This window comes from Sinohyriopsis cumingii, chromosome 1 (assembly GCF_028554795.1).
Source record: "Sinohyriopsis cumingii isolate HCF-2022 chromosome 1, ASM2855479v2, whole genome shotgun sequence".
In the NCBI taxonomy this organism is placed as follows: domain Eukaryota; kingdom Metazoa; phylum Mollusca; class Bivalvia; order Unionida; family Unionidae; genus Sinohyriopsis; species Sinohyriopsis cumingii.
In genome coordinates, this window is record NC_142961.1 from 181458987 (window position 1) to 181486744 (window position 27758).

The 27758-nt window shown below is 37.4% G+C and overlaps 1 protein-coding gene across 1 annotated transcript in view; it reads left to right on the top strand.

Moving 5' to 3' along the window:
• LOC149808494 (uncharacterized) overlaps positions 1–18565 on the top strand; it is a 192735-nt gene extending 174170 nt beyond the window's left edge. Inside the window, exon 17 of the mRNA XM_089969873.1 lies at positions 7440–18565. Within this exon, the coding sequence (XP_089825999.1) occupies positions 7440–7607 (168 nt within the window). The 3' untranslated portion in view covers positions 7608–18565. The remainder of the gene's footprint in view (positions 1–7439) is intronic.
• Positions 18566–27758: the final 9193 nt, after the last annotated feature.

Sequence of the window (27758 nt, forward strand, 5' to 3'; positions counted from 1 at the left end):
TTTACAGAGAACAATTCTTTAGTTTTACACCAGGGCAATAGTTTATCAAAACAACAGTGATGACAACTGCAGACTCCAACTCCAATGGGTCAGAATCTTTATCAGTATCAGATGTGAACTAGGTAGAATTTTTCTAACATTACCATATCTGACCGCTTAAAATCCATTAAACTAAAACTATCATGTACACCACTGTCTCTTGTCTTAATGATAATCAATATTTATACAAATAAATTGGAGGGAAGTGTTAGGCATTAATATGACGGCAACACCTTCCCCCTTAAGAGAAAACTAGTTTTTGTACAAAATTATAAAGGATGGATAAGCAAGATCGAAGGGTTAATATTTGGCTATATACAGTTCTATGTAATTACCTTACTTCAAGAAATTTAAAAGTTCTAGCATCTCCCTGGCAATTAGAGTTCTATCAAATAGCATACAGTGCAAGCATTCAGTGAGTCGCTAAATATTTCCATATTCCGAATACAACATTTAGCACAACATCTAAAACAAACATTTTGGATTCACTTAAAATCAAACTGATGTGCATTACAAAAGTACTTAATTAGTACACAAGCTATAATACGCATTATCATATGGGTCTTAATTCAGATAGGTCCAACAAGAATGAACACTAAAACACATAGTCTTAGACTCCAGCACGTGGTTTTTTCCTTTGTTTTGGCTTAGCCAGGTTAGTGGGTTATGGTCAGTTTCAACACTGAATGGAGCACCACACAAGTAGTAGTGAAGAGATTCTATCGCCCATACTATCGCAAGGCATTCTTTCTCAGTTGTAGAATAATTTTGCTCCCTGGGCAATAGTTTGCGGCTGAGATATGCTATCGGATGTTCGTCCTTATCGTCATTGTACTGACTCAAAACATCTCCAATGCTCGCATCACTTGCATCCCTTTGCAGTACAAATGGGCGTTCAAAAACAGGATTGATCAAGATAGGTGCCTTTACAAGTGCATTCTTCAAGTCACTGAATGACTTAACAGCTGTCTCATCCCATGTAACACTATTTGGCTGACCCTTCCTTGTCAAAATACAAAGCGGAGCCGAGAGCTCAGCAAAATTCCTGATGAATTTTCTATAATAGCCCACCATTCCTAGAAAGGATCAAACCTCTTTCTTTGTTGTCGGGAGTGGGAAGTCAACCATAGCTTTGACTTTGCCGTGGTCTGGTTTAATTTGCCCTCTGCCAACAACGTGACCAAGGCAAACAATAGTATCCTTTCCAATGTCACACTTGGAAGGTCTTACTGTCAGATTGTTTTTTCGCAATCTCTCCAAGACTGCTCGTAGATCCTGAAGGTGGTCATCCCAGGTCTCACTATAAATAATGATGTCATCAAAGTAAGATGCAACATTACGTAATTTCACCAGCAACAGGTCCATCATGCGCGAAAATGTAGCAGGTGATGTTTTCATCCCGAAAGGCATAACGGTAAATTCATAAAGTCCAAGGGCATCACAAAAGCAGATTTCTCATGTGCTTCTTTAGACAGAGGTACCTGCCAGTAACCTTTGGTCATATCGAGTTTGCTAATATATTTTGCATTTCCCAACTTCTCAAAAAGTTTGTCTATCCTTGGTGTAGGATAGGCATCAAAGAGTGTGACGTTCAATTTTCGGTAATCAACACAAAGTCGCAGACTTCCATCTTTCTTTTGAACAAGTACAATTGGTGAACTCCATGGGCTTGTAGATGGTTTTATCAATTCTTGCTGTAACATTTCGTCTACTATTGCTCTGACTTCAGCTCTTTTTGCATGGGGAATACGATAGGGTTTCTGCGTGATTGGAATGTCTGTTGTTGTTCAAATGTTCTGAGTGATCAAGTTGGTTTTGCATGGTTTTGAAGTTAGCACGTCTTCAAACTCCGAGCATAATTTTCGCACCTGTTCTCGCTGTTCTTTCATCAGTCTACCATTCAGACTGATTTTGTCCAAACTCTCCATGTCGGACAGTGGGAATTCAATCCGTCCTCCTCCATCAAATTCATCACACACAGTTGCTGATAACAGTACAGCTCTCTTGTACTGACGTAATAGGTTACTATGGTAGGTTACTTTTCCTCGCCTACCACCAATGTTAATCTTGTAATTAACGTCATTAACCTTACAAATGACACGATAAGGTCCCTTCCAGTGAGCTTTCATCTTCGATGCATCAGATGGCAACAAAACTAGGACCTCATCTCCTGGCCTAAATTCCCTTTTGGTAGCATTTTTGTCGTACCATGATTTAACTTTCTTGTGACACTCTGTCAGATTTTCTTTCACTAACTCACTTACATCAACCAATCTCTGGCGAATCGAAAGCACATGTCCTACAACTGACCTATGTGTCTCACCCTTACCAGTAAATAGATCCTTAAGAATCTCCATCGGTCCTCTTACTGGCCAACCATACAGCAGCTCAAACGGCGAAAACCCAGTTGCTTCATGTGGTACCTCCCTATAGCAAAACAGTGCATAAGGCAGCATCACATCCCAGTCTTCACCGTTCGTGGAACACAGTTTCTTCAAGACAGCTTTGAGTGTGCCATTCAATCTTTCGACCTTTCCATTGGATTGTGGCCTGTAAGGAGAAGTTGTGATCCCCTTGATGTTCAACATGTTGTAGAGTTCTTTCAGAAGTGTGCTTGTGAAGTTGGTACCTTGGCCTGTAAGGATAATCCTAGGTATACCAACCCGACTAAATAGGCCAATTAAGGCATTGGCCACTGTTTTGGCATCAATGTCCTTCAAAGGAATTGCTTCCGGATACCTGGTAGCTTCATCTACTATGGTTAGTATATATTTGTTCCTCGCCTTTGTGCGCTGTAGTGGGCCAATGATATCCATTGCAATCTTGACAAAAGGGTCGGACACGATTGTTGGACACACCATTGGAGCTTTCTCCTTGCCTGTTCTCCTTGCTGTCTTTTGACAGATGTCACAGGCCTGACAGTGCCTCTGAATATCCCCAAACATTCCTGGCCAATAAAATGCGGTTGTTATTCTTGCTTTCGTTTTCTCCCTTCCTAGATGACCAGCAAGCGGTCTATCATGTGCCAACTGTATCATTGCTTGACATAACTGCTTTGGCAAAACTAATTGGATCCCATATTTTTCTCCATCCAACGACTTCCACTTCCGTTTTAAAATTCCATGCTCCCAGAAAAATGCATTGTCCATGCCTTCTACTTCACTTGCAGATGACAGGGCTTTTACTCTCACTCCAGCCAACGAGCTGTCATTCTTTTGATACTGAGAAATTAATTCCACATTAACATCGTGTAGCTGATCAAGCAACAAGTTCTTGTCATCAGCCTCATTTTCACGATGGATGTCGTCCTCATCCTCATCAGGACCATGATCACTATCTTCGTCCGAAAATTGCCTATTTAGATGCACGTCATCCAATTCATGGGATCGGACCCCACATTCTTTTATTTTCCTTTCACTTTCTTCAGCGTCCTCTTTCTGCGCTCTTGCCTGGTTTCTTGTTACTACCATAGTCCTTTTTTTCCTACGTAGAATGTCCATACCCAGCAGCACTTGTGCTGCCAAGTCAGATACCAGTCCAACCTGGACATGACCCTTGTAGTATGGCGTGTCTAATTCTACTATGGCTAGTTTCGCCTCAAAAGGCTGTCCAATGGCAGTGTAGAGTGTCAGGTTCTGTCCTTCAAGGATACATGACTTATCGACAAGGTCCCCACGTATCAAGGTCATTTCTGCGCCTGTATCTTTAACAAATAATACTTCCTTGTTGTTCACTGTTCCTGGTACATTTATTAATCGTTCACCAATGGTATTCTGGACAAAGTAGGTCGCTTGATTTTGTTGTTTTCTGCTGGGACAGTCACGCAAAACATGACCCTTCTGGTGACATTTATGGCACTTTTTGTCTCCATAGGATTTTTCTATCAAACCAGTTTTCTTGGACTGAGGTGAACTTGATGCTTGGTTATTTGCTTGTTGTCGGCTGTGCTTAGGGTCGAACTTGCTGTCAATGATGGGCAAAACATAATCCTCAGCAGCATCGACAAGAGAACCATTACCTTTATTGCGCCTTATCCACTGGGCCTGCATTGGTGGGAGAGCCTTCAAGAAGTATTCATCTGCTAAACATCTATGTGGATCACGACTATCAATGAACCGTATTGCTCTATACGTGCCATCAGACCTCTGTATGTTTCATTAGCATCCCTTCTTATGCTAACTAACTGGCTAAAATGTTCATGAGGTCTTTTCCCAAACCTATTTATCAGGGCCTTTCTTAGCTCAACATAACTTTTACTTGTTTGCTGTGCTACCTCTCTTGCCTCCCCTGTTAGCAGCGTTCTCAGTTGCAGGGTTTTCATTTCTTCGCCCCATTTGGCGTGATCAGCCACAGCGTCAAATTCTGAGAGAAATGTAAGAATGTCTTCATTCGCTTGATGATTGTAAGTTTGAAGCTTGACTTTGAATGGGAGGCTGTCATTCTTTTTATCTATGTCTTTCTGATGTTTCACCCTCTCGATCTCTAACTCCAGCTCTTTAAGTTTAAGACTGTGCTCCATTCGCAACTTCTCCCTTTCAAAGTCTAATTTTTGTCTCTCAATTGCAAATTCCCTCTCTAACCAGTCACGTTCAGTTTGCTTGTTGGTGTCCTTGGATGTTCTTAGTTTGCTCTGTGTTTTCTTTAGTTTTCTTACAGGCTGCTCTTCCTCTATTTCCATGTCATATGGTTCTTCACCACTAAAGTCTCCCTCAATATCTGTGAATTGCATCAAATTTGTTTGCTGTTTCCGTCTGGTTCTATCCCTTGAATGCTGTGTTCTTCAACAATCGTTCCTACTTCCTCATGTATAACGCTACCTTGGGTCGTCATTTCAATCCTTATTTTGTTTATCCTTGGCTTAACAGGAATCACACCCACACAAAGTTGCAGAGTATATCCAATAGCAATTTGCAGCTACACTACTCAAACAAAACTTTGGTACTTGTGCTGTTTCAATGTTACTGTCAAATTTCCAACAACTTTGCTATCCCACCACTGCCACCAAAATTGTTACGGGGTACAAAAGTTGCAAACAATAACATCCAACACAAAGTAAATTCCCAGCCAATTTTTAATGTTCACCCAAGCTAGGGCTCAAGACAACTGCTCTTTACAGAGAACAATTCTTTAGTTTTACACCAGGGCAATAGTTTATCAAAACAACAGTGATGACAACTGCAGACTCCAACTCCAATGGGTCAGAATCTTTATCATTTCAGATGTGAACTAGGTAGAATTTGTTTCTAACATTACCATATCTGACCACTTAAAATCCTTTAAACTAACACTACCATGTACACCACTGTCTCTTGTCATAATGATAATCAATATTTATACAAATAAATTGAAGGGAAGTGTTAGACATTAATATGACAGCAACAGACCCAGATGAGCTGGCACATTATCCAAGAAAAGGTCTGTGCAGTTTGCAGTTAGACTCAGCGTTTATGCAGTTAGATAGGAATTTTAAATTCAACCACTTATTCCTCAGATCTATCAGATTCATGTTAACAGTGTTGCCATTTTTATGAGTCTGCGCTCTTAAAATAAGTAACAAAAAAAGAGTGAAGACAGCAAGCACTGTAAAATATAGCAAATAATTGACTTCCCTAAAATACAAAAAAAAATGAGAAGAAGAAGAAAACTTACAGTATTGCGGATTAAATCCCCAAATAATCCTAGAATTATAGACACAAGTCCTGCTAATAAAAAGTCCTAAATAAAATTCAGTTCAAGTCCCAAAGAGATCCAATACTGAAGGCAATGACATGTCTTTTATAGCCTATGGAGTGCTGATGTGTCAATGGTCTCTTGCTGAATCACAGAATAATTATTCCAGGTTTGAATTCAGTTTAATTTCCAGTGAATGTCTTTATCCCATAATTTTATCAGAGCACTTTTGTATTTCTAGAGAAAATAATCACTTGAATTTTATAATTTGAAGAAAATAAAATTCAGCCTAAACTGGTCACAACATAATACGACTTGAAAGTGCTAGATATTAAAGCATGACTGGTAAAATCTTCACAATCACAAGATTACATAGTTCTCTGCTTGACTTCAGGTCACAATTACCATTTTCTAAAAACAACTGTTACCTAATGGAAAATAACCTTCTAGAATGATCTAAGGAGCATTGTTTATTTACAACACAATACCCTATAAAACTCACTTAGGAATCTCCTAAACCCTGACCCAAATCAACATATTTACTCCTTGTTTACCTGAATAATAATCCTGATATTAAGTTCATACACGTAGAGAATAATGAAGCTATTATTAGTTGTTTACATAGGTGGAAAAAAAATAGTCAATCAGGCCAAGCAGAAATGAACTCAATTTTTGGACGAAGTCAAGTCCAGCATATAATGTTACATTACAATAACATGTAATGAAATATAAAAAAAATTAATAGTAACAAACAAACAATTAAATTAAATATACATAACACCACTGAAAACTAGGTCACCAGGATCAAAGGTCATAATGTGTAAAAGCTTGATATTTCACTTTTTTGGACAAAATGACCATAGAGTATTAGCTGACAACATTTTTATTCCTGTCCAATGTATGAAATATTATTCCATTTTTATGTTGAAATAAGAAACCTTGTAGCTAATGGGATACCTTGATTGTATTTAATCCCATTGACCTAGGTCAGTTTTTATGCATTTATGGAAACATCCATTGTGATTTTGTGTGAATTGGTCCATTCAGATTTCCTATTTATTGAAGTAATATTTTAGATGTGATTGTGAAATATGAGATTTCATTCAGTATACGTTCTTTAAGTAAAAAATTGCAAGTTTTGAGGATTTTCCCAAGCTGCCGGGAGAGTGGTTGCAATGACCTCAGAGTGGGTATTCTTAGATGGATCAGCTTTACTGTGCCAATCTTTTTCTGTTATTTGGATTCTCCTTCATGCTTCAGAGGAGAGAGGAATAATACACCCTAAACCGTTGACATAGCCAAAAATTATTGTGTTCTATCTCTACACTCAGAAAAATATGGAGAAATCTTGCTTGTATAGCCAATATTGGTAAATGGTAAACTGCATTTTGGAATAAATACAAAAGTAACCCCTTGACTGGGATTTCCTTGTATCAGTGCCAGCCCCAAAATAGATTACTGGCCTCACAGACACACTCTAGTTTAAATAACAAGCTCCATTTTTGGCTATTTCATTACCTTCAAAATAGGAATGATTTATTGTAGTTTGTCAAATTCATATCCGTTTATCAGACAGGTAAAATTGATTCCAGTAAGAAAAGTATGTGTATCAACAAGCATGGACTGTATGTTACTGTCTGAACTTTAGATAAATGGCTACAATAAACAAGCATGGACTGTATGTAAATATCTGAACTTTAGATAAATGGCATTTTGATCTTTTCATTTAGAAATATGCTGTAAACTTTGAGACAGAGCACATTGGGATGATCGAATTACCGTACATGACAGAGGAAAGGTTGGAGAAGATTGGAATTCCCATGGGTCCACGTCTTCGTATCCTGCAGGAGGCACAACTCTGCTTCAGACAGGAAAACTTCAATATCTACATTGTATAATGAAAAATATACAGAACATGTACCTTAGTTTGTGTCAGATATGAGGCAGTTATACTTGTTTTCCAGTCTTGTGAACGATTCATATGGACAATTATGAGGCAGTTATATTTATTTTCCAGCCTTGTGAAGGATTCATATAACAGTGACACTTAGAAATACTAAACCATTCTTCTCTCTTACCACACTTTTTACTCCCTTTTAGCAAAAGTAATTTCTAATGTTAAGATACCGTCTGATTCAAAATCTTGTCCTCTTTACACTTCTTGACAGAATCTTGTCCTCTTTACACTTCTTGACAGAATTTTATCCTCTTTACATTTCTTGACAGAATCTTGTCCTCTTTACACTTCTTGACAGAATCTTGTCCTCTTTACACTTCTTGACAGAATCTTGTCCTCTTTACACTTCTTGACAGAATCTTGTTCTCTGAACACTTCTTGGCAGACAGTTAATCTTCAGGTTTGAAAAACAGTTTTGATATCAGTTTATTCACATGTCACTTTGACCTCTAATTGAAAGGAATATCCATGATATCAGGGTTTATTAATATCCAAAACTGTGTTCATTTAGGCATTATTCTTACCCATACAAAACTGGAAAATTCATCAAACACCAATAAAGCATTATTAAATAAAACCTCAGTTTGGTAAACAGATATAAAATCATAAAAACCATTTATAGTCTATGATATGCAGACTTTTAATTGTTTGGTATTTCACCAGCTTACTTTCCCAATCATTTGAATGAATGTTTTGGCATTTATTGTGTTTTAGAAAGAAAACAAAACGACATCTTAAAGGCCACTTTGATAATGTAGTAAACATTTTTCAAATTGCATAGTGGGTTTTTCAGTTCCTTATATCTGTCCTTATTAAATGATCAAAGCAAATTGCAACATTGGTTCTTCATTTCCTTATATCTGACTTTATTAAATGATCAAAGCAGATTGCAACATGGGTTTTTCAGTTCCTTATATCTGACCTTATTAAATGATCAAAACAAATTTCACAGGTACTGCAATTAGAGGAACCCTGCAAATGTTTTCAGGTCTGAAAGAGTTTTATTCCTTGCCATACTGTATGAAGGAGTGTTACTTGTCTATGTCTGTCTATATGGAGGAGTGTTACTTTCCTATGTCTGTACATATGGAGGAGTGTTTTTCCTTTGTCTGTACATATGGAGGAGTGTTTTTCCTATGTCTGTACATATGGAGGAGTGTTTTTCCTTTGTCTGTACATATGGAGGATTGTTTTTCCTTTGTCTGTACATATAGAGAAGTGTTACTTTCCTTTGTCTGTACAGATGGAGGAGTGTTACTTGACTGTGTCTGTCTATATGACCTGAACATCCCTCTTTGGTATATTTTGTTTCTTCTCATAACATTCCAAGGTTTTCTGTCATATGTTTTACTAAGTTAAAGATACTTTTTGACTTATTGAACCAAGGTTACTTTACTTACACCTTATTTTGGACACATGTCAGTACTTAAGGGTTATTTAACCCAAAATTCATTTTGATATAAAGCTCCTAATTAATAACTGCCTTTTTTTATCACTCACCTGTCTGTCATTGCATTTTGTATCTCCACAAGTCATTATGTCGTTGATTAGCTTGTACCTCAGTTTATATATTGAAAGCTAACTGATGGCAAATGATATCATTCCTCGAGTTTAATGTCATTTCAGTGTATACTTCTTTCTTTGCACTTGTGTTACAAATATCTTTTTCTGCATTTTTATATTGTACCCAGCATTCCAGATGCTAATTTTTTGCAATATTCTGTAAAAATGACCATGATTGGCTTCTGTTATCATACGAAAGAAGATCTTAGGGTCCAGTAGAGGTGTTTTGTAAATAATATACATTTTTTAAAGTGAATATTTTAAGATTTTTAACAATCTTTTATTATGACTAATACATATACACTTAATGAGAATTTTTTAAATATTCAGGAATAAATATGAATGATTTTGTAAACTCAGATTAGTAAATTTTTATATATTGATACAGTCAGGTCTGTGTATGATGACCAAAATACAGCCAAGTCTGTGATAATGACCTAGATAAAGTCAAGTCTGTGTATATTGACCAAGATAAAGTCAAGTCTGTGTATATTGACAAAGATACAGTAAAGTTTGTGTATAATGACCAAGATAAAGATGTCTGTGTATATTGTATGCTATGACCACGATATAATCAGTCCTGTATAATACATTCAAGTGTGTCTAATGACCAAGATACAGTTAAGTCTGTATAATGACCAAGATACAGTCAGTTCTTTGTATAATGACCAAGATACAGCCAAGTCTGTGTATATTGACCAAGATACAGTCAAGTCTGTGTATATTGACAAAGATACAGTAAAGTTTGTGTATAATGACCAAGATAAAGATGTATGTGTATATTGTATGCTATGACCACAATATAATCAGTCCTGTATAATGACCAAGATACAGTCAAGTCTGTATAATGACCAAGATACAGTCAATTCTTTGTATAATGACCAAGATACAGTCAGCTCTGTGTATATTGACCAAGATACAGTCAAGTCTGTATAATGACCAAGATCTAGTCAATTCTTTGTATAATGACCAAGATACAGTCAACTCAGTGTATAATGACCAAGATAATGTTAAGTCGGTGTATAATGACCAAGATACAAACAAGTCTGTGTATATTGACCAAGATACAGTCAAGTCTGTGTATATTGACAAAGATACAGTCAAGTCTGTGTATATTGACCAAGATAAAGATGTCTGTGTATATTGTATGCTATGACCAAAATATAATCAGTCCTGTATAATGACCAAGATACAGTCAAGTCTGTATAATGACCAGGATACAGTCAAGTCTGTATAATGACCAAGATACAGTCAAGTCTGTATAATGACCAAGATACAGTCAAGTCTGTATAATGACCAAGATACAGTCAATTCTTTGTGTAATGACCAAGATACAGCCAAGTCTGTGTATATTGACCAAGATACAGTCAACTCTGTGTATAATGACCAACATAGAGTGAAGTCTGTATATTGACCAAGATACAGTCAACTCAGTTATATTGACCAAGATACAGTTAAGTTTGTGTATAATGACCAAGATACAGTCAAGTCTGTGTATGATGACCAAGATAAAGTCAAGTCTGACTTTATGGACCACGATACAGTCAAGTCTATGTTTTGACGAAGATTTCCACTCCAAGTCTGGTATGACCATAATTTTTAAAGTCAGTTTAGCAGAAAATGCATTTCGTCATAACATTTTTATGAGCTTAATATATTTTACTTAGAATCTCAGCAGTTGAATCCAAAGTATGAATTTTTATATAAAAAATAAAATATATGATACAAATGACATAATATCTGACAGTTGATGGATTGACAGAATGTGTCTAGCACACACAGATGTTCATTACATAATAATTATAAATGGCACTAAAAAACTCCGTCCAACTTAAGACCATTGTCTGTCAGAATCAATCCCCATAATTTGAACAGACTTTACTGTATATTTTTGTACAAGCATAAATCTGTTTTCATCCACATTTTAAATGCTATTAGTTTAAAAGGTTGTGCATGCTTTTTTGTGATATTACCAAAAACTCTAGTATATATCTAGTATTTGTATATTAAAGTTTGTCTTATGAAATGGCAGCTTTATTTTCAGCTTTGTGTGTCATACAAAACTTCTTTTTTTCCATGAACAAAACTTGATATCTCTTTAATTTTTAATTACATTTTTAACAAATGGACATATTGGAAAAATACGTTCATAAATATATAATTTTAAGTTTAAGTTCAGATATAATCTTGTTGAGTCAGTTGTTAATGTTAATCATCCAGAGACATGAAAATAAAGTTCCTTGTTGAAAGACATTCACATTACAAGCATGTATTTTCCAATTTACAGCACATGGCTATCAATAAGCCACTACTCATTGGTTTCTGCAGAAAATGACGTTTGAAATGACTGTCGGTAGAGGCTGTCCACAGTTTCAGACATGTAATCTGTTATTACAAAATTGTTATTTATTTCAGTGCAGAATTGTGTAACTTGTATTTGCATGTGCCTTGACTGTTGTGCTGTCTTTATTTTGTGTCCATTAAAAATATCCTGGACAGAATCAAAGACAACTAATGATCATGCAGTAATTGGTTTTGTGCAGCAACTGGTTCAGACCATCTACTCTAATAACTGTGAAGATTATTACTATTGATAATACATTCTGCCTTACTTTGAAAATTAATAACCCAATTGGTATTTTTAAGATTCAGACTTTCTTCTTCAAATATGTTACCTGATCATAATACCTTAGGAGAACTACTGCTACTTGCATTTAGCTAAAAGGCTAAAAGTTATCTGCCCTTCTAGTTGTCATTTAGATAGTGATCTTCCCTTGATACAGGGAATGGTACTGAATTCCATGAATACTTCAGTTACTACTTCCACTAGGGGCCCCAAGTGGCCGAGTGGTCTAAAGCGCTCACCGTTCCGGATCACTGCCATCTCACCTCTGTCTGTGTGGGTTCGAGTCCAAGGCTCGGCTAGCGTAGGTACGTGGGAAAGCTTGCCAGTAGCTTCTTGTGGGTCGGGGGTTCTTCCCTGGGTTTTCCAGGGTTCTTCCTCCACCAGTTATACTGGCCGCCATGTATAGCCTATCTTGTGCTGAAAATTGGCGTGAAACCCTAGAACAACAACAACAACTACTTCCACTCTTGTCGAGTCACACAGTTTACAATCCAGTACCAGAATTCCAGAACTTTTATATCGTAATTAAGTTGGAGGAGGCCTCACTTCAAAGGGAAATATACTGCATCTATAATTTCCAGCAGTTCTTTCTTTATTCCATGACAGAGTTATGTCATTTTAGCATCCTCACTTTCCTGTCCTCACACACTTAGGTGCCATTTGTATATATCTGCACAGCTTGCTAGTGTGTCTTCTCAATTTAAATAAGTGTCTAGGTCTGGTGTGTGATATACATTTATAGCTGCTATATAATTTCCACTACAGTTGGATACATACAGGTAAGTTTTCTTTACTAACCTAGTCCTAGCATCCATTTCACAGTAATATAAGTGATGCTTTACAGATTTTACCAGTATAGGCTGTGATTTGGCCATTCCTACAGGTAACTTTGTCTTACAGTTAATATTATAGCATCTGTTTCATAAGTATCAACAATGATGCTTCAGTGGTGTAGCTTTACTTATTTGCAGTTATTGTGTGTGCTGTAGAAAACTCAATTATGTTGCTATATAATCAATTGCAGTATAGTTCCTGCTGAAGTCATATATGTAAGTTTTCTATACATAATTTAGTCAAATCGCAAACTTTGTAATTACTATTAGCGATGCATCAGTGATTTTACCTGTACAGACAGTCAGTTGGCCTTTCTTGCAGGTAACTTTTATTAGAATTCATTTTTTAACATCCACTTTGTAAGTATTAACAGCGACACTCCAGTACTCTACCTGTATTGGCTGTCATATGTGCCCTTTTGTGGCCTAGTGGTTAGAGTGTCTGCCTTGGATGCGGGAGATCGTGGGTTCGATCCCTGGCCTCATCATACCAAAGACTTACAAAAATGGTACTAACAGCTGCCTCGCTTGGTGCTCAGCATTACGAGGTTAGTGTTAGGACTGGTCGGCCTGGTGTCAGGATAATGTGACTAGGTGGGACATCATGCTACATGTCTGCAACATGATGCCCCAGCTCATAAAACTGGACATTTGCCAGACTACACCTGTATATATTGTCTGCTATATTTTGTCATATAGATTATACCATTGACAAGAAGGGGGCCTCGAGTGGCCAAGTGGTCTAAAGTGCTCTTTGTTACAGATCACTGCCATCTCACCTGTCTGTATGGGTTTAAGTCTTGGATTTAGCCAGTGTGGGTATGTTAGAAAGCTTGCCAGAAGCTTCTTGTAGGTCGGTGGTTCTTTCTGGGGTTTCCCGAGTTCTTCCTCCACCGTTAATACTGGCTGCCATATATAGCCTGTTGTGTGCTGAAAAATAGCATTAAACCCTACAACAACAACTACCATTAACAAGACTAAATGCAAAATTTCTAAACATTGGAAGCATGCAGCTGACAAAATTCCTACATATATAGTTTGCTCTGGTTGTCAGTCTAACAAGACAAGTAAGTATCCATGCAGATATGGCTTTAGCACAGGATTTACTTTCACTCCACATGGCTTGTTAACCATGAAGCATCATAAGCCATGGTGCAGGATTGTACTTTCAGAATGGTAAAACATTTCACATGGCTTGTTAGCCATGAAGCATCATAAGCCATCATGGTGCAGGATTGTACTTTCAGAATGATATAACACTCCACATGGCTTGTTAGCCATGAAGCATCATAAGCCATCATGGTGCAGGACTGTACTTTCAGAATAATATAACACTCCACATGAAGAATGAGCTTGACAAGCCCAATTTATACAGGCACTCTGCATTGGGCCATAGGGTACTTAATGCAGATGATACACGGCTTAGTGCCTCAGTATCCAGGTGATGTGACTTTGTTATTAAACCTTTGCCACTTAAAGGGAGCCTTTACTTAGCAACCATTTGGAAGTCACTGGAGGAGTTCTATGAGTAAAATGAGATACCATCCTCAGTATTCTTCTCCAGCTGCATTGCAGGTAGCACAAGATGATGAAGCTTGCTCTCAAGCCCCTCATCATTATTAGATCTTACTAAGACATGGAAAAACTCTGCCTTTCTGAGTTTCATTTGAGGTTTTCCATGTACTGTCACCAGTGTTCTGTCTGTCTCCTCCCTCTTCTTCAACTGCTTGGACTAAAAATCCAGCATCATTTGATTTATTGACCTTAAAGGAAAAAAAACTTTTAAATTAGTTCCACTGGCTGGCTGAATTACTGACCTTTTTGGCTGCTTGCATTGTCAGGACAAAAGCATCAAACAACTCTTTTCTTCACAAAGATGCCTTTCCCTTGAATTTTAGTCACTGGTTCTGTAAGTCTCACATTCCAGATTTCCATATGGATACCCCAGCAGTCAACCAAGACATCATAGGGATGACAAAGCCATATGATGGGTTTTAAATGCCACCTAGGAGGAAGACTGTGCAATGAATGTGGACTTACAAGATGCAGATAACTGTCTCCATTCTCAGAGATCTTTCATCCCAAAAAACTAAACTGGACCTGGTGGGACCTATTGCTGTGGTGAAACAGGTTACCTTCTCAGGTTGTTTGACAACTTCATCAGAACTCAGCTTTTTGACATCTGTTGGATTGCTTGAAGAAAACTTTCCATTTCAAAGCCGTTCATCGGCATAAGGAGTCTTTTCTCCAGTAAGGTTATCTAGAAGCTATCTCACATAGCTTAGGGGATAGGAGATGGCATCTCTGGGGTAAAGAGATTAACTCCTTCCACCCCTTACCTATTCTTCTAAGGTATTATGATTGGTTAACATATTTGAAGAACTAACCAATTTTTACTAGTAAAATGTTTCCTCAATAGTACTTACCTGATCAATACACATACACCCTCCCAGCCTACCCAGTTATATTAAAATAGAAAGCATGCCTTCTGCTCCAGTAGTAACTGAAGCATTCACTGAATTTGGTACCAATCCATTATAAAGGGGAGATCACTATAACTTCCACCTGGTTGGGCAGATAACTTGTAGCTTTTAAAGCCTGTGATGTCTAGTAGTACTCCTGAGGTATTAACGTTGGGGGAAGCATTATTGAAGAAACATAATGTGCTAGAAAAATAATTTTCATTGGCACCTGTTAAAAAACTCATTTAATTTGAAAAATGAGTTACTTTCTTAAATTGATATACAACAGAGCTCATAAAATCTAAGTGCATCAGGCCTACATTTTTGGTTAGGTTTTAGGTGTAGTTGTTGAGGTTGCTGATAGAAGAAGGTTTTAATTGATGACTCAGCAGATCATCAGTGTGATATATAGGATTCACTGTTACCAAAGTTACAGTGTACATTTTTGCAGCTGAATTGAAAATAAGTCTGTTCTTGAGATTTTGTATCAGAGAATCACAAATGACTTTACTTTTGTAATGTCATTTTCAATTGGCTCAGAGTGGAAATTCCAATGCAAGCTAAGACTTTCAGGATCTCTAGATTTTACCTATTGAAAATAGTTTTCTAATTGTTATTTGAAGAAAAGTTTGGATTTCTGCTTTTAATAATGATATTTTCATATGCACTGAAAATGAAGATGAAAATTCCTCCAAAATCTTTTTGAATTAGTCACATTTCTATTGTCATTTTTTACATACTTTATTACATATTACATACCTTATTTTATAACATTTTTAGAAAAGGAACAAAGTTCATTTTGACTATATTGACATAATTATGTCAGTTAGCCTTGTTAATTATGCATTTACTGTGATAGTTTTAAATAGTGTTGGTGAAATAGTGGATAAACTGCAAGTAAAACCTTATATTTATTTGTATGAATTGAACTTGTAAATAAACATAACTGAGTTCATTTAACTTCATTTTATTTAGTCACTTCAGAATTAACAGAAATTTAATTACTTTGCCAGTCGTTATGAGATATAACATTATCAGGATATTGAGATGCTAAAAGTTAATAGCTTTCTATCGAACTTGTCTCAAATAATCCATCATGTACTCTGCCCACATCAAGCAGTATACACCACTCCCTCAATAATTAGTTCCTGGTTATCTCCTGAACCTGCTTACAAGGCAGGGTCAGGCTTGGATCCCATTTTTTAAAACAGAAAATACCCCAACAATTGTCACTTATTTGTTGAAAGTGAGAAAATCAAAATTGGTAACTGAAACCTTGTTATAATGCTTATTTTATCATCAAAAATAGTCGATATTACTTGAATTCCAGTCAGCATCATCAGAAATAGTATATAGTACCTAGAAATGCCAGTCAGCATCATCAGATTCTCAACTTCTCATAAGATTTGTGTTTTAGTGTAATCATCATAAATGCAATATGCCCTCTTGTATCCAAAAATCTCAGTCTACAGCACTTCACAACTTTGTCCATGAGCATTTCTATGAGAACCTTATTAAGTGCCAACCAGTTTTGTTTTTTTATCTCTGGCTTGCAGAAGTATTTCTTTTATATTGTTACACTCAATTAAAAGCAGACCTGCTCTGTCTTTTCATGTTAATTATATATTTTGTATCAAATCAAATAAAAGGATGGAGTAAAAGAAACATTGACAGGCATAAAAATCCTACCTATGTAAGATCTAGCGGTCAGTCATGTGCAAGACAGTTCATTTCAGTTGATCAGTTGAACACCATTATAAATATTATTATGTAAGTAATACAGTTAAGCTGTCTTAAAGCAGCCAATTTATTCATAAATCAAAGCACGCAAGGCAATCCAGCCAGTTGAATACTTGGTGAGTTACAAGCTGTGTTTCAAAGATATGGTTCATTATGAGAAGCCAGTTCCAGAGTTTGTAATGAACTTAAAATTCCTGAATCAGCACTTGGAGATTTCCTCATGGGTGAGAAGTTTAATGGTTACTTACAGTGAAATTAGACCATCAATATATTACCTATAAAACAATTTATAAAATCGAGCTTCAATGGTGATGATTGTTGCACAAAATAAACGTCCCTAGTTTTAAAAAAATGGAATCTTGTTTTCTGGTAAATCAACCATAACAGATGGCAGTGATGTAATACATAATGTTTTCATGTACATGTGTTTGTTGTTGGAAACAGTTTGAGTAATGTTCTTTACTGACAATTATTCCCATCACTATTATTAAACAAGTATTTAGCTAGTAAACAGACCCATTACTGCCCCTCCCCTCATATTTTTCAGTGTCCAGCAAGGATCACATCCCCTACTTGTATGGAGGTCCCTTAGTAACTCACCCGCCCACTTGTAGTATGGTCTGTTTTTAAACCCCATTGGGTACAAGTTATTGAGGGAGAGGTGTATATGTGTCACTGTCTCCATCTGGATAATTTGGATAATAAGCGTATATGCCTATATTTAAATTAGCAAGAGTCATATATGTTTTTTCATACACTTAGCAACAATAAAATACATCATAGTAAATATATTCTTTTAGAAATTGTAATATTTACTCTTGTTAGCTCTTTCATGCACATATCATGAAATTAAGAAGTATCATTTGGATCATCACCTGGATGGCCAAATAATGAATCCTTAGTTTGGATCAGGGAGAGATTTGCTTACTTAAATCAAAATCAGTAAGGTCAGCCAGTTCTCATATGGATGAAAATAAAGCTTAAAACTTCCTGTTTTCACATTGTGTTAATAAATATGCAAAATTATACACAAGTTTTAAATAATTAAGTCTGATTTTACAGAAGTACATATCCAGATTTTACGCTCTATTTTGTTTGAGAAGAACAATACCAAGGGCAATAATTTACCTTCCTACTTAAATTTTTTGCAAGGGAGATGACTCGTACATCGAACCTTAATCCCCTTGAAATCGGTACAAGTTATATCCCATAGTTTTTTAATAATCAGAAATTGAAGATTACATACATATTAAAGATTTGAAGTGGTATCAGGAACTTAATTAGTTAGAACCTGTTTATAAAAATAAAAAATCATTAACTATTTAGACACCTAGCTGTTTCATTTCTTCCTAACCTCTGTCTTGCTCATACTTTTGATGATATTCCAAATGAAATTTCTCAACCAAGATAATAACTATTGTCAAGTGGTTTTGGAACCATTCTGTAAAACTGTATAAAATTGTTCAGTGCATGTAGAAATATGTCTTGTATCTGAAGCTTCTCATTGAGAAATCTTCAGTGTTTTTAACACACAACCATACAGTACATATTTTAGCTGTGTTTTTAAGAGTCCCATTTTTCTGACATCGTTGGCTCCAATAAGTGTCTATATTTACAACAGAATGTACATTTTGATAATATTCAAAATGTTTTATAATAAAATATATTTTCTACATTTATCTTTACTTTCTTTAAAGCAGTGTTTTGTGTCAAACGTAAAGGATGTATGTTGTGTCTATACAGACCAGTATACAGTTGATTTCGAAGATGGAGAGCTGCCATTACAACACCCCATGGCACTGTCTCAAGCCAGGTACCTGGTAAACGCTCCATTTTTACTGCAGAAATTAGTTATTCTCAGATCTTGTGTTAAAAGTGTTTAGATTTTTTTCTTCATATTTCTAATTTCCTTTTTACAATGAAATCCTTACAAAGCCATGCATTTGGCAGCCTGTAACCTGATATACTTGCTTATAAGACGTGTACAGCTGCAGACCGCAGAGACCCAGTGGCAGAACAAACAACATAGACCATGATCTGCATGTACATTATGCTTAGGCAGATCAGGAACTTTGTTATTTTGCAGTTTAATTTGTCTTATGAGTTAGTATATACAGTAATTTTCCAGCTCTTTCTGAAATGTGATTTGCTAATAAACTATGGAAAAAGTTCGTTACCGTTAGATTCCTATCAAAATTGGTATTAAAGGTTATGCAATGACAGATAAAACAGCCATACTGTCCAGCGGTCATCTGTTCGAAATGGCATGTTCTGTTTAATGACTTCAGATATTACACAAATTGCCATCTTCTGTGTTTCTAGGGAAATGTGGAATGATAAACTCAAAACTCGCAATTTTGAACATCAAACCCATCTTTGGAGAATGGCATGGTATAGAACAAATCAAAGGGATGATGTGGTATTGTACTAATCCTGTATTTGACAAAAACATTCCTGATTTGTGCATACCTTTATATAGATATGAAAGAAATACTAAATCTTATCTCTACTTAAGATACGTCTTTTGCTGTCGTTGATTTTATCTTCCAAATCCTCGTCATAATTGTGTTTATAATAACTCTTCCTATTGGTTTCTCGTTCGTCTTCTTCCTTTTTCATTTTTATTATATTCCATTTCTCCATTATCCTCGATTTCTGATCTTTTAGTTTTCCTTCATTTTTGGGGGCCCCCGAGTGGCAGAGTGGTCTAAAGCGCTCTCCGTTACGGATCACTGCCATCTCACCTCTGTCTGTGTGGGTTCGAGTCTCAGATTCGGCCATTGTGAGTGTGTGAGAAAGCTTGGCAGTAGCTTCTCGTGGGTCGGTGGTTCCTTATGGGGTTTTCCCGGGTTCTTCCTCCACTATCTATACTGGGCGCAATGTATAGCATATCTTTTGCTGAAAAAAATATGTTATACCCAACAACTACAACTCCTACATTTTTTATTTCTTCTTCCCTCTTTCTTCTTTCTTTGTTGTTGTTGTTGTTGTTGTCGCTGTGAACCTTTTTTGTTGTTGCTCTCTTTCCTCTTGTTGTTTGTTTTTGTTGTATCGCTTAACCGGCTTGAAGCAGCTGTTCCGATTTTTGTGCCGTTTTCATGATATTTGTCCTTGTTGTCTGTCTTCGTCTACGTTATTGTGTTCATTATGTATTGGCTGTTCAGTTCGTATGTGTTTCTTCATCTCCTTGTTTTGGAAACGAGAACAATTAGATTTTTTCTCAGCTGTCTTGCTCCACTGCTACAACTTCACTTGTTTTTGAACAAACCGCCAACACGTGATACTCGCCAGTCAACCCGTTTATGCTATGATTGACCCTCATTAATTGCTTTAAATGACCACTCCTTGGCTCTCCACACTACATTGTGCTCTAGACTAAACGAACTGGGACTACATTCATCATTACCTAAATGTAAACAGAAGCGAAAAAAGAAACGTTGTTTCAAAGCTGACTGGCGTAGAACAGGAAGAATTCCAGTTATCTCCCTCATGCCTTTTCCGGCTCAACAATTTAAAACTTCGACCGTTAATTTAGATAACCTAATTCAAATCCTTATTAATTCGTCAACCTTTGTGTCAACTATCCAAGAGATACCTCTGCGTATTGCATTATTCAATGCCCAGTCAGTAGGACCACCGGAAAAGCGCACAGAAATAGTTAATTTTATCAACGACCAGAATATTGACGTCTTTTTTCCAGACAGAAACATGGCTAAAAACATCAGGCGATGAGCCCAAGTGTGCGCATCTAACACCCACTGGTTACTCCATCAAGTCGTTCCCCCGTAAATCTCGCGGAGGTGGAATTGCTGTCATCACAAAGAACTCCATGATCAAACGTCTTAACCACACCACAACATTCAATTTCGACCACACATCATTTGAACTAGTCCAAACCACACTCACACTGGAGCTAAGGTTGGTCCATTTTTTCTGCCTATACCGACCTCCTCCTAGTAGAAAAAACAAGCTGACCGAATCTCTCTTTTTGAGCAGTTTCCGAATCTCCTGGACTATGGAAATTCGATAGGTGGCAACCTGATTATTCTTGGATATTTCAACTTTCACTTTGACTGTCCCGGAAACCCAAACACATCAAAACTCCTAGATTCCATCAATGTTTTCAACCTCAAACATTCAGGTAACCAACCCACCCATAAACATGGTCACATTTTAGACTGGATTCTTCATAGACCTGATAACATTATACGGTCCTCCCTGGTATCCCGTGACCTTGCATCAGATCACCTCTGCATTATATGCCATCTTGACGTATCAGTCCCTAACCCTCCACCTTTATCTGCTACTAAGAGAAACCTCGGTATGATAAATAGAACCAAACTGATGCATGGCATCCAAGCAAACCTAACAACTTGCTTACCTCCTACAGCAGACCAACACGATAACTGCCTGCGTTTATTGCTCGACAAACATGCCACAGCTACCAAGTGCAGAGTATCAATTCAAAAGTGTTCTCCATGGTATAGCAGTGTTAGGGACCAGCTTCGCACTGCTAAAAGAGACCGCCGTAAAGCTGAGAGGCTTTGGCTTTCCACCAGACTCACTATTCATAAGCAAATCTATGAAGTCGCTAAGGAGAAGGTCACAAATATAGCCCATGCAGCGAAATCAGCCCACTACACTACTAAGATCATCGAAGTTTCAGCGGCAAAGAGCTCTTCGAGATTACTAACAAGCTAATGTCAAGGAACAAATCTACACCACTTCCAACTACCTTCTCTCCAGTTGACTTTCCGGACATGTTTGCAAATTTCTTCCGTGACAAAGTACAAACCATTAGAGATAAGCTTGACACCACAATTTCAATTGATTCGTCGTCACCATACAGTTGAGATATAGAATTTGAGCGGCAACCATTAGCAGCATTTGAAATTGTCTCTATGGATTTCGTACGTACAATCCTGATGAAGAGTGCACCAAAGTCATGTGAACTTGATCCAATTCCAACATCACTCTGCTTAAGCGCTTAGATACAGTATTGCCTTCACTAACTGATGGTGTTAATACCTCTCTCTCATCATGGGGATTCCCATCATTTTTCAAAACAGCCATTGTAAAGCCTCTGCTGAAGAAACCAACACTAGACCATAACGATTTAAAGAACTACCGCCCAGTTTCTAATCTCCCATGCATAGAAAAAATCTTAGAAAAGGTTGTTCTATCCCAGCTTGTATCTCATCTGAATTCAAACAGTCTTTTTAGCAATGTACAATCTGCATATCGCCCTTACCACAGTACTGAAACTAGTCTTCTAAAAGTAGTTAATGACATTCTGTACACTCAGCCGCTCTCAAGTGTTATAGATCATCATCCAGTGTCTCACCAATTGTACGCTGATGACACCCATATATACAAATCTAGCCACCCAACTGAGTTGATGCTACCATCCAAGGTGTAGAGAGGTGCATTTCTGATGTGAAATCATGGATGACATGTAACAAGCTGCAGATGAACGATGATAAAACTGAGGCCATTCTAATCACAACACAAAGACTTTCTCATTCATATCCTTTACCTCAAACAATAAATATCAGCAACACCAACATTAAATTCACACAATCAGTACGAAACCTAGCTGTTACTCTGGACCGTACTCTCACATTGTACCAACTTGTCATGAACATATGCAAGGCTGCATATCTTGAGCTGAGACGCATCAGCTCAATTCGCAAATATCTTTCAGTTGATGCCACTAAAACACTTGTGTATTCATTAGTACTTTCAAGACTGGAGTATTGTAACTCAATTCTGTCTGATTCATCTCAATATCTACTCCAGAAATTTGAAAAAGTTCAAAACGCAGCTGCTCGGATCATACTTAGAGTACCACGATCAGAGCACACCTCCCCGCTGCTCTGTACCGTACACTGGCTATCCATTCGATCTAGAATCAAACGCAAAATTTTTTCTCTGTGCTACGTTTCACTGACGGACTGACGGACTTCTGCGCCGGTTCGAGTCTCGGATTCGGCCAATGTGGGTATGTGAGAAAGCTTGCCAGTAGCTTGTCGTGGTTCGGTGGTTCTTTCCGGGGTTTTCCCTGGTTCTTCCTCCACCATTAATACTGGCCGCCATGTATAAGCATATCGTGTGCTGAAAAATGGCGTTAAGCCCCACAGCAACAACAACACTGACGGACTCTAGTCCAACATACCTATTCGACCTCACCCATGTGTACACACTTGCAAGATACTTACGCTTCTCTTCTGACAATCGTATACTCAGTATTCCCACTATGGAAACAGTCATATGGACAACGTTCTTTTGCATATCAGGGCCCAGCAACGTAGAATGAATTGCCAACTGAACTTAGACACAAAGACACAGTGATCCCATTCAAGAGTGCTCTCAAAACTCACTTATTTCGACTGCAAGAACAAACTTAAAGACCTAACAATGTTTCCTACCTTAAATATTCTCAGCATGTTTTTTATGTTTGTTAATTTCAAGGTGTTTGTTTTTGTAATCATATCATTATATATGTTTTGTATCTTATATGTGTTGTCTAATGTTGTAAAGCGTTTAGAGCTTCTGAAGATTAGGCGCTATACAAAGTCCTCATTATTATTATTATTATTATTATTATCTTCAGAAGTTGTCCTTCTTGCTTTTTTGTTTGTTTCTGAGTTTTATTTGATTCTGTTGTTGTTGTTGTTCCTGTTGCTTCCCACTATTCTTTTCTCGGCTCCTTATGATTGGGGAAGGCATATAAAAATGGAACTAACAGCTGCCTCGCTTGGTTCTCAGCTTTAAGAGTTTAGTGTGAGGACTGGTTGGCCTGGTGCCAGGATAATGTGACTGGGTGGGACATCATGCTACATGTCTGCGGCATGATGCCCCAGTGCTAGACATCACCATAAGCTGCCACACTGCAGACATCGTAGCGATATGACTGAAAACTTGTTCAAGCTAGGTTAAAAATCCAAATCACACACACACACACTCTCCTTATGATTGGGAAAAATTGTCGCTTCTGTAATATACATCTTGTGATTTGTTTTTATGTATGTATTTTGGGCATTTTCTCGGCGTATGCCCTGTATTCCCAGAATGTCTACATTTTCTGTTGTTTATACATCCTTTATACCACGATTTCACTGGAAAGTCATGCAAGAAGAAAAACTTAAATAATCTTTACCTCATTTTTTATTTCTTTTTCATCGACGCCAAGCTGTCAGCCTCTATCACTCTAAAGGGATACCGGTCCATGATTTCGGACATTATGGACGATACGATATTGGACAATTTTGATATATCCAGACGACGCTCACTCGCGTTATTACCAAAATGGAATCTCCCCTGGGTGTTGCCATGGCTTAACTCATTTAAGTTCGAGCCCATGTCATCCACATCAATCAGCTCTCATGTAAAACTTGCATGATCACATTTCACCTTTCCAGCATTGGAAGCATCCTTTAAGGTGTCGCTTAGTAAAAAAAAAAAATTATTTTTTTTAAAGAAAAAATGGTTATGACTGGAGATATCGTTAGATATTAGCGGTAGAAATGTGAGTTAACCTGTTAGCAAAAAAAAGTTATCCTTATGTAATGTAATTAGGTAAGTATTATAGGAAAAACACAATTTACTAAATCATATGCTTTCTTGTATAACAGTGTTTTTATTTTAAATGGTTTATCTTCCTATAGTTTTATCTTTACAATTTTAGAACTTAACTGTCAATAGGCACCATATAGCCTGTATTTTTGATGACATGCGTTTAAGCCCTATACATAAACATCGACAACTTGCACACCATCTTTGTTTACTCACAACAACAACAAAATCCAGTAGTGACCTCACTCTTGCAATAGACCGCTCAGGTGTCCTAGTGGTTAGAACGTCCGCCTCGGATACGGTAGGTCGTGGGTTCGATCCCCAACCAAGTCATACCAAAGACTTACAAAAATGGTACTAACAAGCTGCCTCGCTTGGCGCTCAGCATTAAGAGGTTAGTGTTAGGACTGGTCGGCCTGGTGTCAGGATAATGTGACTGAGTGGGACATCATACTAAATGTATGCGGCATGATGCTCCAGTGCTCAACATCACTAAAAAAAAAAATGTCACACTGCAGACATCGTAGCGATATGACTGAAAAATTGTTAAAGCTACGTTAAAAATCCAGATCACACACACACATACACACACACACACACACACACACACACACACACACTTGCAATTTGTCGTTCCCCTCCATGGCAACTCTCTACTCCATCTTCTGTCTCATTTAAAAGGTCGAAGTTTGCCATACAGAGTAGTATAAGAGTTTCTTTGGTTGCCGGTTCAATACCAGCCTAAGTGTGTTATTGGGAAAGGAGCATGGCTCCCTTTTTCTCAGTTTGAGATAGCCACTAATGCACTGGAAGTGCCACTAAATGACAGCCAATCAACCAACATCGTCTTTAAATTTTAAAAGAGTGATTTAAATGGATTTCAGAGTTACCTGGCTCGCTTATTCGCGCTTTACATTTTTCTTCTTCCCACCCCCATTGCTGTTGTTTTCAACTTGTTATATTAGCTCGATTGTTGCATAAGGGGTTGGATGAGAAGTTCTTGCAACGAAGCTATTTCCCTTCCCTTGATGGAGGAAAGCGTAATTCAGACTAGTTAGAATTGGGCTGATGCATTAGAACGCAATAATGTTACGGGGAAAGTCTGTCCGACAGTAGAGGGAGAAACAGAAGGGGGCGATGGCTTGTTTACAGAACTGCGTTGTTAGTGTACATGATGAAAACTTCTCTTCAAACGCTAATTATTGTCTGTGTCATTAGTTTTAGTAAAAATAATGTGAGTAAAAATGTCCTTTGTTTCGGAGATGCAGTTAATTCAGAACCGCCCTATTGCTAGACCCTAATGTTTTTGCGCTTCTTTATTGTCTACCGCTTGTAACAAACGGTGTTGGGGATAATATTCATGTTTCAGTTCGTTCCAAGCTTCTGTTTGCAAAGTCATGACTGTGGTACGGTACTTTAAGGTTTCCATCACAATTTTCCGCTCGCTCTACAATTTTCATGCCATTTGCGATAGAATAATGAAACTCGGTGTGCTTATATATCATTATATACGTGTGTTGTGTATCTTATTGGTGGATTTATCTTTGAGGTCAAGGTCACAGCTTAGTATTTTAAGTTTTCCGTCACAGTCTAGAGCTTTTTAACATTAAGAATTTGGTATACTTGCATAACATCACTAAAAAGGTGTATAATGAACTTTATTGGGGGCCCTATCTTTAAGGTCAATGCAATATTTTCAGTTACTCTTTTCTTTATGCAATATAGCTTACGAGTTGTTTTAAGACGAGTGGATGAAACTTGGTGTACATGATTTATTGTCACTAAAAGAGGCATTGCAATCCGTGTATATAGGTTCTATGTTCAAGGTCAAATGTCAATATTTTAAGGTTTCTTCTATTTATGCACTATATTTTGAAGGTTGTTTGAGATATAGGAATGTACCATGGTACAATTCTGTTTGTCACTCTAGGGCGTCTTTTGTCTCACCGTTAAAGTTTTATCCTTAGATACTAGGTCACTGATCCCCCCTCACACACACACACACACACACACACACACACACAATGTTAATGCACTTTTACTCGAGTCCGCATTGAGATAAAATCATGAAAATTGGTTTATTTCCCGGTCTGCCGGTAACTCCACAGCTCTGTCACAAAGGTCAGCTTAACATCATTTTGCACATTGTGTGGTCTGATCGCGGAAGAACAGGACACACGTGTACTGATTTAGTTTGATTGCATAGTTTTGTAAATAAAATCTTGTTTTTCGCTTATTGTAGCAATAACCCCTTCTAAACGTATATGAATATTAAGCATTTACTAACAAATTTGTGAAAATTGGACGAGGAATATTAATATAATTTTTTTAATAGCTCTATATTCGATACGAATAAGTATATAGATCTCGGACCATCGAGTTCGAAACTTAAAACATTAATATCTCAGACCACGAGGTTCGAAACTCTAACACCTAGATCTCAGATCATCAGGTTAGAAACCTCTAACATCTGGATATCGGACCATCAGGTTCGAAATTTATAACACCTAGATCTGAAACCTTGAGGTTCGAAACCTCTAACACCTACATATCAGACCATCAGGTTCGAAACTTCTAACACCTAGATCTCAGGCCATGATGTTCAAAACCTCTAACACTTAGATCTCAGATCATCAGGTCCGAAAACCTCTAGCCCCTAGATTTCGGACCTTCATATTCGAAACCTCTAACACCTAGATCTCGGACCATCAGCTTCAAAACCTCTAACACCTAGTCCCGGACCATCAGGTTGGAAGCTTCTAACACCTAGATCTCAAATCATCAGGTTCGAAACCTCTAACACCTGGATCTCGGACCATCAGGTTCGAAATCTCTAACACCTATATCTCAGATCGTCAGGTTCGAAACCTCTAACACCTAGATCTCGGGCCATCAGGTTCTAAACATCTAACCCCTAGATATTGGACCATCAGGTTCGAAACCTCTAACCCTTAGATATTGGACCATCAGGTTCGAAACCTCTAACCCCTAGATATCGGACCATCAGGTTCGAAACATGTAACACCTAGGTTCGGACCATCAGGCTCGAAAATAAAACAAGCTATGAGTATGGTTGAGATTACATAATGGATCACACCTTTCCAGTAGTGGTGTTGTTCTCAAAGCGGTCCGCTGAGATTTGTGATATTTTAAAGTTTGTCAGATGAGGGTAGAGTCGATAGTCGGTCAACTCTGCTGCATCGCAGCTGTTGGTTCAAACAACCACTGTTTTGGGTCAGTGTTCTCCACCTTAAACATCACTTAACGACACCCGAGTACTGCGATTTTCTCCA